The 16,045-nt window shown below is 32.7% G+C and overlaps 1 protein-coding gene across 4 annotated transcripts in view; it reads left to right on the forward strand.

Annotated features, from left to right (window-relative positions):
- Window positions 1-15,172, forward strand: part of LOC127707634 (uncharacterized) — a 58,163-nt gene extending 42,991 nt beyond the window's left edge. For 2 of the 4 annotated variants that reach the window (XM_052212268.1, XM_052212269.1), the window contains exons 8-9: window positions 3,794-3,900; window positions 11,848-15,172. In XM_052212268.1, the coding sequence (XP_052068228.1) occupies window positions 3,794-3,900; window positions 11,848-12,330 (590 nt within the window). In that variant the 3' untranslated portion in view covers window positions 12,331-15,172. Of the gene's footprint in view, window positions 1-3,793; window positions 3,901-9,127; window positions 11,808-11,847 lie in introns of those variants that run through there. The other 2 variants (XR_007984974.1, XM_052212270.1) reach the window with 2 other exon arrangements.
- The last annotated feature ends 873 nt before the right edge of the window (window positions 15,173-16,045 follow it).

The raw sequence follows: 16,045 nt of genomic DNA on the forward strand, positions 1-16,045 counted from the left end.
CTATGTTGCCATGGAAACTACACCAAATTTTCAAAAATATCAAAATGCTCCAAAATTAATGAAACTTCACAGTAACGATGAGCAACATTGGTAGATGTGGAATTCGGCTTTGGAATTTCCAAAATGTCTGCCGTTACCATGGAAACAATGCAAAAATGGTCAAAATGCTACAAAAACCTTAAAATAGCATTTACTTTCTTAAAATGGTAGGTCAAATCCCATGAAACTTTGATGGTATGTTCCCTCCCATGTACCAATGTGGCATCTGTCATTAAATTTTGGGAATGGTCTCTGTTACCATAGGAAGCAGCAAAAATGTCAAAAGTGTTCCAAACTGGAAGAAACTCCACAGGAATGGTAACTGGCATGTGCTGATTTGCAGTTTGACTTTGGAATTTTCAAAATGGCTGCCGTTACCATGGAAACAGCTAAAATATCAAAAATTCTAACTCTTTCTTTATAAGAACCAACTGGATGAAACTTTATGAAAATGTTACCCAGTATGCTAAGATGTCAAGACAATATTTGGATAGTCCAAAATGGCCACCGTTGTCATGGAAACTGGGGGCAAGTTTAACATTGACCCTATGTGAAAATGCATATAATCAGCATTTTCTTAAGGAGTATTCCACCAAAGTCAATGAAATTGTATTGATATATAACATGACATGAGGCAATGAGATGTCTGCTTTTAGAATTTTGGAATTATCCACTGTAACCATGGAAACAGCAAAAATGTCCAAAATTTCCAAAAAAATGAAAATGATGCAAACTGGGTGAAACTTTAGAGAAATAGTAACTGGCATGGGCAGAGTTGCATTTTGAAGTTGGAATTTTCAAAATGGCCACTGTTACCATGGAAACAGCAAAAATGTCCAAAATTTCAAAATGCTCCAAACTTAATGAAACTTTACAAAAATGATAATTTGCATGAGTAGATGCACTCTTTGACTTTGGAATTTTCTAAATGGCTGCTGCTCGCCTGGCAATGGGGGAAGGGTGCCATCCGTTATTGCTAGCAATTACAAATCTAGTTATTATTATTATTCTTCTTAACCCTAATTTGTCAGACCATTTTCTTCCAAGCCTTAAATGATGGAAACTTTATATTTGGTATGATGTTGGGGTAGTATCTCTAGGGGTGCATTCACTATTTTTTATTTCAAATGGGGGTCAACTTGGCACTATTTGGGGGCCGGAACATGGGTGGGGTCATTTTTCGACTATTGATTCGCTACTGGTAGAACCTTTAAGTTTTGTGGAATACAAGAGACCGATGTCCAGGTGTCCATTCCACATTTTTTATTTCAGCCCGGGGTCATCTTGGCATTATTTTAGGGGGTCAATTTTCATGGAACATTCTAGAACAATAGTCATGTGATCAGTCATGTGATAGTGTTGAATTATTCCTATGTACTTTTTATGTTATATAATGATAGATTATTACAGGTAGCACCATATATAGCTGTATTTCGACTTTGGAATTTTTAAAATGGCCACTGTTGCCATGGAAACAACAAAAATGCGAAAAATCTAGATTTGGTTCAATCTTTATGAAACTTGACAGTAATGTGACCTGTCACGTGTAGATGTGATATCCGACTTTGAAATTTCAAAATGGCTCCCTTGGCTTACCATGGAAACAGCAGAACAATGGTTGGGGGCCGTTTTGGCGACTTTTGTGTAAGCATCCTAACACAGGATTACTTGTTATTATTATTATTATTCTTCTTCTTCTTCTTCTTCCTTCGCTTTTAAATTTGAACTTGTCTGCACCCGTTCTCCAAAACCGCTTGTCAGATTAACTTAGGGTTTCACAATATGTTAGACTAACATGTCTAGTGGTGCAATCAGGGTTTTGTTTGTGGAATGGGGTTTATAAAGGGGTACTATGAGGGGCAAAAAGAAAAGAGGGTTTTACTATAGAACCCTATGGGATTTTATTTTTTTAAATTTTCAAATGATTATAAATTGAAAACCATTTGTGATAGACACAATCTTTTTAATTGAAAATGTTCTATTTGATAAAGCCCATTAAATGAAATGCAGGGTTAGTCCCCAGGGGTCACCCCACCCCCTGCCATTTGAGAAAGTTCTAATACCTTGTAAGTGGTCAAGATCCCCACCCCTAAACCATATATATTTTGGTTTGTTATGCTAAGATGGTTTGAATGATATACAGGGTTAGTCCCCAGGGGTCATCCCAACCCCCTGCCATTTGAGAAAGTTCTAATATCTTGTAAATGGTTGAGATCCCCACCCCTAAACCATATATATTCTGGTTTGTCATGATAAAGCACATCAAATGTAATGCAGGGTTAGTCCCCAGGGGTCACCCCCACCCCCTGCCATTTAAGAAAGTTCTAATATCTAAGTGGTCAAGATCCCCACCCCTAAACCATATATATTCTGGTTTGTCATGCTAAGATGGTTTGAATGATATACAGGGTTAGTCCCCAGGGGTCATCCCGACCCCCTGCCATTTGAGAAAGTTCTAATATCTTGTAAATGGTCAAGATCCCCACCCCTAAACCATATATATTCTGGTTTGTCATGATAAAGCACATCAAATGAAAAACAGGGTTAGTCCCCAGGGGTCACCCCCACCCCCTGCCATTTAAGAAAGTTCTAATATCTTGTAAGTGGTCAAGATCCCCACCCCTAAACCATATATATTCTGGTTTGTTGTGCTAAGATTGTTTGAATGATATACATGGTTAGTCCCCAGGGGTCATCCCAACCCCCTGCCATTTGAGAAAGTTCTAATATCTTGTAAATGGTCGAATTCCCCACCCCTAAACCACATATATTCTGGTTTGCCATGATAAAGCACATCAAATGAAATACAGGGTTAGTCCCCAGGGGTCATCCCGACCCCCTGCCATTTGAGAAAGTTCTAATATCTTGTAAATGGTTGAGATCCCCACCCCTAAACCATATATATATTCCTATTTGTCATGTCTCGAACATTGTAATAACGTATACGGTCAGTCCCCAGGGGTTCCCCCCACCCCCAATGTTTTAATATCTTGTAAATGGTTGAGATCCCCACCCCTAAACCATATATATTCCTGTTCGTCATGTAATGAACATTTGAATGATGTATAGGGCCAGGATCCCCAGGGGTTCCTCCCCACCCCCAATGTTCTAGTATCTTGTAAATGGTCGAGATCCCCACCCCTAAACCATATATATTCTGGTTTGTCATGCCAAGATGATTTGAATGATATACAAGGTTAGTCCCAAGGCATCACTAATGCATATAAATTTACTGGACCAAACCAATTTTCACTGGACGTTGCCCAATGTCAGGCGACCCTGGGAATTACGAATTATGGGAGCTTCGTTTGGGAGACTTCGTAACAGCATCCTGTTACAATCATTTCTTGTTATCTTAGATATTGTTATAATATCTAATATCTAATACTATTAATTATAATTTTAACCATCAGTAAATACAGGTGAGCGACACAGGCTCTTGAGAGCCTCTAGTTATGGTTCATTGGACAATGTTTAGTTTTTGTGGTTTGGTCTTTTTCTCAGATATTATCAGCAATAGGTCAATTATATTTGGTGTATGGAGTGATTTTATGGTGTACATGTCTGTCTTGCAGGGTTCATATGACCTTGACTTCATTTTCATGGTTTGATCTGTTTCTCAGATACTATTAGGGACAGAACTTAGCATACTTCAAATTGGAATTTGGGAACTATTTTGAAAGGTGCGACTTTGTCTATTCCCTTGTGGATAGTTGAGTATGTACAATAAGGTGTTTTATCTATATATATTTAGGTGTAGTAACACAGTCCAAGTTTGATTCAGTCGGTAACAGGAAGATGACCATTGTAGATTTGTGTATACCACAGCAAAAATTGGACGACTATTGTACATTTTGTGAGGTAAGATATTTTTGCTATGAAAGAAGGGAAGGATGGATACTGTAAATTCAGAATTGTTGCAATGTTTTTATTAATGCGAATAATGCTACTGGCTGAGATTCATAATGATAAGAACTCACATTTTGATATAAGATACATGCATCTGTATACAGAGTTTCCTGAAATCACAATAATTAATCTGGCATTCTTGTCCATTCTTCAAATCGCAATAATAAATGCACAAATAAATTTCTGAATTTACAGTATTGAAAAAAGAACGCAAAAATCCAGCTCTGAAAAATTGTGTGTTGAATGCCCTTTGCTACCAAATTTTGACTTAAGATGCATTCTGTAAACACAATACATGTTTCTGGAGTATTCTTCATCAGGTTATGTTGGTAATAGAGGACACCCATACTTCTAACACATTTGAAATTATATAAACTAAAACAACATACAAGTCAGCCAAATCTGATTCCAAGATTTTAAAAAGGTCTTTCCATACCTTAACTTAACTGCAAAACACAGATCAAGTTTGAATTTTGGTGGCATCACTTTTACTGTTCTTGAGTAATGTCCCTTTATAATGTTGTATGCAAGCGTGGGCATCATCTGTGTCCCATGGACACATTCCCCATTTATTTTTTGATCAGTTGTTTGTAATTCTGTTAATATTATATATCAAATTATCTTTGACCCCTAAAAAATCAATTATTTGAAAAGATTCATAAGAAAATTCAGTAAAGTGACAATTTCAACCATGCCTTCTGTTAGTAGGTGTCCTATTTGAATGGGCAGTAGAATAGACATGAAATTTTTGTCTTACAAAGAGTATCTTTTCTAACGAGCTCAAATTAACTTTATGAATACCAGCATTTGGTAACATTTTTCTGTTGGTCACTGTTTTTTTTTAATTAATTGGTGTATTAATAGACATAAGATCTCTGTTAAAAAGTCTTATTTTTTTTAACAAAAATATCCACTGAAAGTCGTGAATGAAAACTGGAAATCTGGAAAAAAATTAATACTTCCTTTGGTATATTGATATTTCTTTCTCATGAATATGGTGTCTATTGAGAGGTTTAGCGCTATAAAACCAGGTTCAATCCACCATTTTCTACATGGGAAAATGCCTGTACCAAGTCAGGAATATGACAGTTGTTATCCATTCGTTTGATGTGTTTGAGCTTTTGATTTTGCCATTTGATTAGGACTTATATCTAGAAATTGACTATGAGGGTCGGTTGAAAACAATACTTTACGACAAAAGAGATTTTACGGACACCATCACGAGTTGGTTGACCGTTATGGAATATCCGTTATACAGATGATATCGGATATGTTCCTTATGTCGTAACTACAATCCTGTTCCCTTTTCACGAATGTGACCTACCGAATTTGACTATTTACCGACTTTGTAATAACATGAGCAACACGACCGGTGCCACATGTGGAGCAGCACCTGAAATCACACCCAGTTTTTGGTAGGGTTCGTGTTGTTGTTGTACCCCTATTTGTGACATTTTGTTCACGAATCGTTGTCAATATAATGGAATTTGATGCGACTGTCGTACAAGTGAGAGGTTTAGCGCTATAAAACCAGGTTCAATCCACCATTTTCTACATTTGAAAATGCCTGTACCAAGTCAGGAATATGACAGTTGTTGTCCATTCGTTTGATATGTTTTATCATTTGATTTTGCCATTTGATTAGGGACTTTCTGTTTTGAATTTTCCTCGGAGTTCAGTATTTTTGTGATTTTACTTTTCATTTGACACTCATTCATATGCAATTTTTTTAATCACAACTTCTAGTTTAATGCAAAATTTGAAACCCTCTTAAACATTGATCGCATTTCTCCTGAATTTTGCGCAAAAGGAATTAAATTCTGAGGAATAAAATAAAAATAGTACGGTAACCAAAACTGAAAAGCTTTTATCCCACCTCTGCTTCATGGACAAATGATTTGGTGAAGAAAAGATTGGATAATGAAACACAATGTTAAATTCTGCATTACAATCTGCTTGTTTGCTCCTAACTTTCCAATTTAAACCAAATGTAATTAACTTTAATATTTTGTTAATTGTTTGGGTCTTTTTTTGTATGTTTTTTTTTTCTCATCTCATCCCAATGAGATAAGTATTGACAATTGAATAGTGTCCTTAATAGTCAAATGGTTTAGTTCTGGAGCTGCCAACACAGAGATAATAGTTCAAACCTGCTACCAATATAGGGATTGTTAGTTCAAAACCTGCTGCTCGAAATTAAAAAAAGTTATTCCCCTATATTGAATTAAATTTCAAATAGCAAACCTGATCAAATAGACCATTAGAAATTTAAAAAACATAAATTTATTAATTTTTGTACCTAACTGCACCCTCTCCTTTCCTTTAAACCACAATTTTCTGCAGGTGTCCTTTGGACATAAAAGACAACATATTGTATTTTCATTTTTATACGCCCGTTTACGGGACGTATTATGGTATACCCTTGTCCGTCTGTCCGTCCGTCGTCAACATGTCGGACATTAACTCAAAAACGCTTTAACCAATTTGCATAAAACTTTGGTGAATTGTTTATATCTATTGACCTGAGCTCCCTTTCGTATTTTATAAATTTTAGTTTTTACGTTTCCGAGTTACAGGGTTTTATTCATAAAAAAAGGGGGATTTTCGAGTTTTCGGACAAAAAATCAAAAATGCTTTCAGCAGTTTGTATGAAACTTTGGTGAATTGTTTATATCTATTGATGTAAGCTCCGTTTAGAATTTTATAAATTTTACATTTTACATTTCTAAGTTATGGGGTTTTATTCATTAAAAAAGGGGGGATTTTTCAGTTTTCTGTCAACAACTCAAAAATGCTGTCAGCAATTCTCTTGAAACTTTGGTGAATTGTTTATATCTATTGATGTAAGCTCCCTTTACATTTTCATAAATTTCTAATAAGACGTTGAGAATTAATTGAACTTTATTTGTTTATAGTCTGACAACAGATTTACTAAGTATTGCGCAACAGGACAGTGTATTGCACAACAGCAAGAAATCTTTAATTAAGTATAAATTCAATTCATATAACCAATTGCAAGTTCTTTGACTACATTTATTCAGAAACCTATAATATGTCATAAAATATTTAATACAATCCAAATTCAGACCTGTATCAAGCTTGAATATTGTGTCCATTTTTGCCCCAACTGTTCAGGGTTGGACCTCTGCGGGCGTATCCAGCTGCGCTCAGCGAAGCAGTTTATTGTATCAATGACTAGAAGGTTTTCCATAAAATGGTGTCAGTCATTACATAGGCTAGATTAAACTTTTTGAAAAGCCAACTTTTTGAGAATATTACAGGCATTTGTTTTTCACCATATATTGTGGTGTACATGATATATCTGCTACCAACACTCCTTGATCTTTGTTTTTGCAGAATTTGTTATTTTTGGTCAAGTCACATGCCATTTGGAAAACAAATACACTCCCCCACCCCAAAACAAAAAGTGGTTAAAGGTTTAAGAAATGGTCAATTAAATCAAACAAAGATAGACTTTTCTATGCAATCTGTTTCAATGTTACACTCATTTAAACGTTTAAACTTGGACATGGTTTTTGTCTCGCCTTGACGGAGACAAAGGTATGCTGTTTCCCATGGCATCAGCGTTGTCGTCAACATTTATTAGTTTGTGATTAGGACAGTTTTGTGGGGAATCACTAGTGGTAGGTCAATGATATATGGTATGCAGTTGTATTAGCATAGGTAAATCTCATTTCCATGGAGATTATTTGGCCCGGCCCCTCAGTCATGGTCTTCTGACTTTGAAACTTTTGCTTAGTTTACATGTATTAGTTTGTGATTAGGTCAGTTTATGGAACCACTTGTGGTAGGTCAATGATATTTGGTGTATAGTTGTATTAGCATTGGTACATCTTATTTCCATGGAGATTATTTGGCCCCACACCCTCAGTCTTAGTCTATTGACTTTGAAACCTTTGCTTAGTTTACATTTATTAGTCTGTGATTAGGTCAGTTTATGGGGAACCACTAGCGGTAGGTCAAAGATATATGGTGTGCAGTTGTATTAGCACTGGCACATCTCATTTCTATGAGATTGTTTGGCCCTGTGCCTTCAGTCATGGTTCATTGACTTTGAAACTTTTACAGAACTTAATGTTAAATTATTGCTATTTTAATTTCAACATTTGCATTTTACTATGGAAATAACAAAAAGGCAATACATATCTCTGTATAAACAGTTTATTAAGATAAAAATGTTTTAAATTCATAAAAGGGATAGGCTTAATATGAAAATAAGGAGATGTGGTAAGCTTGATTGCCAATAAGACAACTTCCCACCAGAGTAAAACTGATGTTGATGTAAGCAACTAAAGGTCACTGTACAGCCTTCAACAATAAGCAAAACCCATACCATGTAGTGAACTATTAAAGGCCCTGAAATAAATGTTTATTTTCATTCAACAAGTTTATTGTCTATATCAGAACTTTGATTGCTTCTGTTAAATTTATAAATAGCTTAGTTATACCCAAGGTAATATAAAGCTTAACACATTGTAAAGACAACTGTTTGATGTTAGTTGAAGACCCAATCTTGAACTCTAGTTGTCTCATTGATGACTGATGTATACCCCTAAACGTCTTAAATTCCTATCTTGCAGTGAATTAAAAGATTAAAAGTTGAACACTTGCATAGAATATATGTCTCAGATGTGCCATAAAATAGGAATACTAGTCATATCAAAACTAAATTCGGTGCTTTTATTGATTTTAATATTCCGTTGTTTATCAAGGGAGATAATTAGAGGTCTCATTATTTCATTATTGTTAAATTTTGCATAAGTCAAAAAATTTTATTATAGTACATTTGTATGAATTACAATTATAATTTATTTTATATGTAATAATTTGCACCGAATGTCTCAGTAGCAATGATTTTTATTGGAGTTAAAATTTCTGACGTTCTATGTGCTTTAAATTAATAAAAGTAAGACTTAAAATAAATAGTAATTACAGTGGATTTTGTCCTGAATTAACAAGAATTTATGTAAACACAAGGCCCCTTGTGTATACTTCTCTGGGTTATATAAGGTAAGTTATATTCAGGTGTTTTTCCATACCAGTAAATGTGTTTCGTGTCTTAAAAAAAATAAAAAGAGTTCACTTTATGATAAATTCTATTATTATTGCTCTCCTTTGAAACTACAATATTATAAATTACACTTGATTAACATTTCAGTACTTTTAAAGGAAAATCAAGACCGTATTACGAGGGTTTGGATTGGGTTTACAGAATAGGGAATAATGGGCAAAAAGAGCAGAATAGAGGGCTAAAGAAATAAAGAATAGAGAAAAATTGGCCAAAAAAATAAAGAATAGAGAATCATAGGGAGTTAAAAGATAAAGAATAGAGAATAATGGGTAATATAGATAAAGAACAGAGAATAATAGAGAATAACGGGCAATATAGATAAAGAATAGAGACTAATGGGCAATATAGATAAAGAATAGAGAATAATGGGCAATATAGATAAAGAATAGAGATTAATGGGCAATATAGATAAAGAATAGAGACTAATGGGCAATAAAGATAAAGAATAGTGAATAATAGAGAATGATGGGCAATATAGATAGAGAATAATGGGCAATATAGATAAATTTCTTCATAAACAGAAAAAATATTACAGTCATTCCTTAAAGAACAGAGAATAATAGAGAATAACGGGCAATATAGATAAAGAATAGAGACTAATGGGCAATATAGATAAAGAATAGAGAATAATGGGCAATATAGATAAAGAATAGAGAATAACGGGCAATAAAGATAAAGAATAGAGACTAATGGGCAATATAGATAAAGAATAGAGAAAAATGGGCAAGAAAGATAAAGAATAGAGAATGATGGGCAATATAGATAGAGAATAATGGGCAATAAAGATAAAGAATAGTGAATAATAGAGAATGATGGGCAATATAGATAGAGAATAATGGGCAATATAGATAAAGAACAGAGAATAATAGAGAATAACGGGCAATATAGATAAAGAATAGAGACTAATGGGCAATATAGATAAAGAATAGAGAATAATGGGCAATATAGATAAAGAATAGAGACTAATGGGCAATATAGATAAAGGATGGAGACTAATGGGCAATAAAGATAAAGAATAGTGAATAATAGAGAATGATGGGCAATATAGATAGAGAATAATGGGCAATATAGATAAATAATTTAATTTTGGATGTAACGCGTCTTCTGATTGGCTGACAGTGTTTTGTCTATCAGCTCATAGACATAAATTTGTCATGTGACTGTAACGTCATCAACGTTTTTTCATGATTTACTCCGACTTAAAATGGAAAAAATAACATAAAAAATGTGGTGCACACTTTAAAATAACCCGCTACGCGGGTTATTCAGTGTGCACCACATTTTTGATGTTATTTCTTCATAAACAGAAAAAATATTACAGTCATTCCTTAAAGAACAGAGAATAATAGAGAATAACGGGCAATATAGATAAAGAATAGAGACTAATGGGCAATATAGATAAAGAATAGAGAATAATGGGCAATATAGATAAAGAATAGAGAATAACGGGCAATATAGATAAAGAATAGAGACTAATGGGCAATATAGATAAAGAATAGAGAAAAATGGGCAAGAAAGATAAAGAATAGAGAATAATAGAGAATGATGGGCAATATAGATAGAGAATAATGGGCAATATAGATAAAGAATATTGAATAATAGAGAATAATGGGCAATATAGCTAAAGAATAGAGAATAATGGGCAATATAGATAAAGAATAGAGAATAATGGGCTGTGATAAAAGTGACAGGAGAACAAAATAATTTTAACATTTCTGTGTTCACCATTGTTAAAACCTTTATATTCTTACCCTCTTTCTTTTATGTTATCAAAAATATGTGTATCGGTTGTTATGTTGAAACCATATTACCAGCACTCTGTTAAACTGGGTCATGTTTTGTGAATATTTAAACCCAGGGTGTTATTGCCCTTTAATGACAATTCTCTCATCAAATTAAGTGTTTCAGTATATTTTGTTTTGATTTTTTTTTGACAAAAATGATAGGTAGATATAAACTGAAAATTATAGTGAACTAGGTACAAATGAAATTCAATGGCATATTTTTGTCATATGAATGATTTAAGCTCAAAGAAGCATCATGTTGTGTTCAGTTATATTGATCTTTCATTAGAGTTCATCCCATATCTCCTATTTTTGTTATGAAAATACTCTTCCCGCATCTTACATTTTGAAAAATGTATTTGTACTGTCCCAATTAAAGGGTCAAATGGGATCCATCTTCCACAAACATATATCTTTAGCAAAAGTAATACACTTAACATGCTTAAAGAAAGAAATTAATCTAGAAAATACAGTAATGAGTACATTAAAAAAATCCATTTTTGACCAACTAAGTAACAGATTCGTTAATACACCCAAAATGAAGTTGGTGACCTTATGATTGATTTATATCAATCAAACAGAAATTTGTGAAAAAATTTGAATGAAGTATCAAATTACAAAAAAAACAGGAACTTAAGTAGTGATAAAAGGTGAGCTTCATTTCTTAAGTAAGTGTTGATTTCTGTTTTTTTTTTAATACCTAGTTAATAATTGATTTCTCTTCAGTCCTGTAAATAGGTTTCACTTATTAATCAAACAAGTATTTGAAAAAATTGTATTGTGTGACATTTAAACATGACTTGCAAAATTCAATACTTTACCATTTCAGAATCGGAAGCATTCTGGGTAAAAACATTTTAAAAAAACTTACAAGAAAGCATTATGATTTGTTAAATATGTTCCAATCAATAAAAATTCAAGCAATCATAACATTATATTATAATTTGGGGTATGTACATTAAAATAACAACAAGAAAATTTCCCATTTTCCATAGCAAATTCCTTTGTCATTTCTATTTTTAGATTGTTAAACCAATGAGAACAAAGCACTGTCGTTTATGTGAGCAATGTTTTGAAGAGATGGATCATCACTGCCTGTTCCTTCTCAAATGTGTGGCTAAAAACAACCATGTCCTGTTCATCTGGTTCCTGATTGTTTGCGTCTTATCAATGATCATTTATGAAATTCATATCTCAATATACATCTCCATGGTAACAATAGACATTACATGGGGTAGAATACTTTATATTCTATTTTATGATGATGCTTGGACATTTAGTCTAGCACTAGCTAATGCAGTTTCAATTTTATGGGGGGTGAATTTGATCCGATTCCAGTTATCAGTAGTATCAAAAGGACAGCTTACTGCCATTCATGTCTATACTAAAAAGCAAAGTGCTCTCACAACTGAGGAAAAGTTTTGGAACATTATAAACTTTTTGAGATTTAGACCACCATATGCAAAAGATCCATATTTAGCAGCTCAAAACTTAATTCAAGTATAATATCTTCATAAAATATCAATTAATTGGGTTTTTTAAAGTTCTGTAAATTGTATTGGTCTTCTTGTTGACCAACATAGCAAGACATCATAACTATTTTTGGCTGTTACATGTATTTGAACATAAATTTTTATTCATGACAGCATTGTCAAAGTATGAATCAAATGAGAGGAGATGTGGGTATACATTTTTGAGACAGCAGCCCAACAAGACAAATAACTAAAAGACATATAGAGGTCAATACAGTCTTCAACAATAAACAGTTGTCTGTACAATAATATCAATAACCAAATTGTTCAGAGTTTAAAACATTGTACATGTATATAAATTAAAAAGAAAATATCCAACATCTGCCATCAACACCAAATTCTACAAATAACATAAAAAAAACATTAGATTTGACATAAGATAAAAAAATGTGAATATGATTGACACCTACTCTGAGATCACTTTGGCCTATTACCAAAATAAAGTCAGAGTCTTGATTCAGTATACTTTGTAAAATCTACTGGTACAGTACATACAAGTTGATTCAGTAAAAAATCTTTCTTAGTGGTGATTATTCAATGCTCATGATTGGTTGGGATTCAAAAACCTCTTTGTATATTCAATAGATATTATATGACAAGGTCATAAATCTAAGTGTTATCACTCTAAATCTCCAACAAGCACCCTGTTTCACTGTGTTTCACTAAATGCCAGGAAGGGTGATTTCTAATAGTGTGTACTAATCTATGAAATAGAATGTGTTGATGATTTTATCCAGACAGTCTGATTTCCTACACAAGTAATCATGACGGCCATGAAAGATAGAAATGTATTTGGAATCCCAACCATATTGGTATTCATGCTCACCATGAGATTTCCTAATTGTTGATAATGAATATATGCTAAATTCTGAGCATTTATATGTACACATTATACTGTCATAAAATTGTTATATATAGTTTCTATCACTGCTTTGAGTGTGATAAGATATTTCTCCTTGCAAGACAATGAAATTTTCGGCAAGTCTTTTATTTTAAACATCTAAAAATTTTTGTTGTTTTTAGGATGAAGTAGATTTTTGAAAAATATAAATCTTGAGGGAATAATTTATTTTTTTTTAAAGACAAAATAACTTATCCAATATTAAAAAATATCAAAGGCAATAATTAATATAAAGATCTTATCAATATTTTGATATTAACAAAAATACCAAAGGCAGTAAAGGGAAATACGGTCTCTCTTAAACACCAAGAAATTATCTAAAAGAAATATTTTACATATAACATGATTAAGGTGATACAAATTGTGATATTTTATTTTATGAATATAATTTTACAGCAAATAACTGTTTGTGCAGATACATGTCCCTTAATGATGTTTTTTTTTTAATCCGCAAGCAATATTGTCTAGTCTGATTAAAGCTTTAAATTTTCTTATCAATTCTTTTATTATAAGGTATTTAAAATGACGAAAAGTTCAAGAAAATGGCCAAATCTGATGTTTCTGCTTATTAATAACTTGAGTATGCTTAATGAAACTATTATACATTAATGAAATTGCTGAAAACAACTTTAAATACATAATACAAGGAACCTCTATACACAGGTCCAGTTTGAATTTCCTTCATTTCACAGATATTCCTCCAAGGAGTTATAAGAATAAATAGATAAAGTTATGTTCTAGTTCAATCTCAACCTTATTTTGCATATGGCTAAGTTTGTCTGACTCTCTCATCTGATTTGGCAGTGTTTTCTTTGTTTCAGGACACATTCTTCTTTATTTAAAATGTCACTCCCTTTTAAAAGTTGAAATGATTTGACAAATTTCTTCAAATTTCATCAGATTCTAAGGAAAGCTGATCAAAGTATGAATAATATAAAATTGCAAAAAGAAGCATTCAATTTTAAAGTAATGGCAAATATAACATTCATGCAAAATGTAAATTTAAAAGATGTGATATACAATGCAAGGGCTATTGCATCGGTATTGTTGAACAATATTCCTGGTAGAATATTAATTTCACTTACCAGTTTCCCAAGCATTGGTGCAATAACTCTATAATCCAACTCTGAATCCATTGTCTTCTGGTTTAATCTGTCCTATGGTTGCTGTCACATAAGTCTTCTGGTTTAATGAATCCTTTGGGTTGCTGTCACATAAATCTTTTATGTGTAATTGGAATTATTTCTTATTGTTTGTATAATAGTTTTTGTGTCATCATATCCTTGACTTTTCCCCCAATTGATAGAATTACACCAATTTTGAAAGATAAAGAAAACGAAGTTGACAAAGAAATCAACAGTGTGATATGGAAAGTAGTAATTGACTTGTTCTATTTTATCGCTATTTTTAAAAATTTTGCTTGATCTTTTTGTGTGATAATTTTCAATGTTAAGCTATTCGATCCACTGTGATTTTTTTTCTCAATCAGAGTGTGAACACAATGACGTCATATGCCGAGGTCATTAACATTGCCTAGGAAAATAGTGATAGACAGATTATCTATGATCTTTCAGCTCAAGGAAATTTCTGCGCTACATCTCATCTCAGGACTATAGCCCTTCAATGAGATTGTAGCAAAGAAACTCCCTCTTGTTTTCAAAACCATAGATACCATATAATAATTGAATAATTTAAAATATACATTGCATATAAATTAGAAAAGTGTGGGGAATTTATGGGAAGTTAATTTATAAATAGAAATTGTATCAATAAATTTGTAGCATTTATCATGTGTAAACATTTTCAATACTTTTATAGTTCTTCATTGACAGTAAACTGTATTTAGTTTGTAGTTTTTCTGTGTATTTATTTTATATTATAAAATCTATTTTTGCAATAAAGGTGTGATAAACTATTAGTTGTATTTCTTGGTGAATATGATTACCTGCCAATTACAACAGATACTTACAGGTTTGAGAACACAATTATCTCCCTTGGATTTTATTGATCTATAGATATACTGGGGATTCATCCTAAGGGTGATAGGGGAATAGACATATGGTCAATGATCAGCAGTAAAACCCTTGCCAAATTGTGGTGTCTATTTGGCTGTGCAGGATTTATAAGTACACAGCCACGTCTGTTCAGAATGGGGACATTAAATCTGATGTCTTATGTAGAGAGAGTGCCACACTCCTTGCATGTTAAAAACCCTTGCAACAACTCTTTGAGGGTCTGTTGGCGGCCTATTGCAAGGCAAAATTTCTGTCCCTATCCAAATTTCCCAGACCATCACAGACGGCCTCTATTACAGGACCTACCTATTGTTTTTATTGTAAAATCTTTTCTTGTTCTGAACATGCATGAAATAATTACCTCTGAACATTAAGCAAACATCAATCAATCAATCATTTTACGTAGTGAAAAAAATATTTTATTGTGAAAATTTTAGCATAAACATTAGAAATAAGACAGTTGAATTAGGATTGGAAAACAAGCATATTATCACTTTTACGAATTCCTTGACATTGGTATGTATGAACCAGGATTCGTTTGCCAAGTATTTAGAAAATTATATTAGAGAGGAAGAAAGTGAAAAATGAAAAATGATCAGCAAAACAAAATCTACAAAAATGATTCATGATCGAAACCATTATAGGAGCTATTTCCCATAAATTACAGTTTTCAAATAACTTTTTGAGTCTTTGCTTATAATCTTGAAAACTGAAAGAATAGACAGGTAGATAAATGATCAGTAGAACAATATCTACAAAAATGCTAATTTGAC

The sequence above is a fragment of the Mytilus californianus genome, unplaced genomic scaffold, assembly GCF_021869535.1.
Source record: "Mytilus californianus isolate M0D057914Y unplaced genomic scaffold, xbMytCali1.0.p SCAF_7, whole genome shotgun sequence".
Taxonomy (NCBI): Eukaryota; Metazoa; Mollusca; class Bivalvia; order Mytilida; family Mytilidae; genus Mytilus; species Mytilus californianus.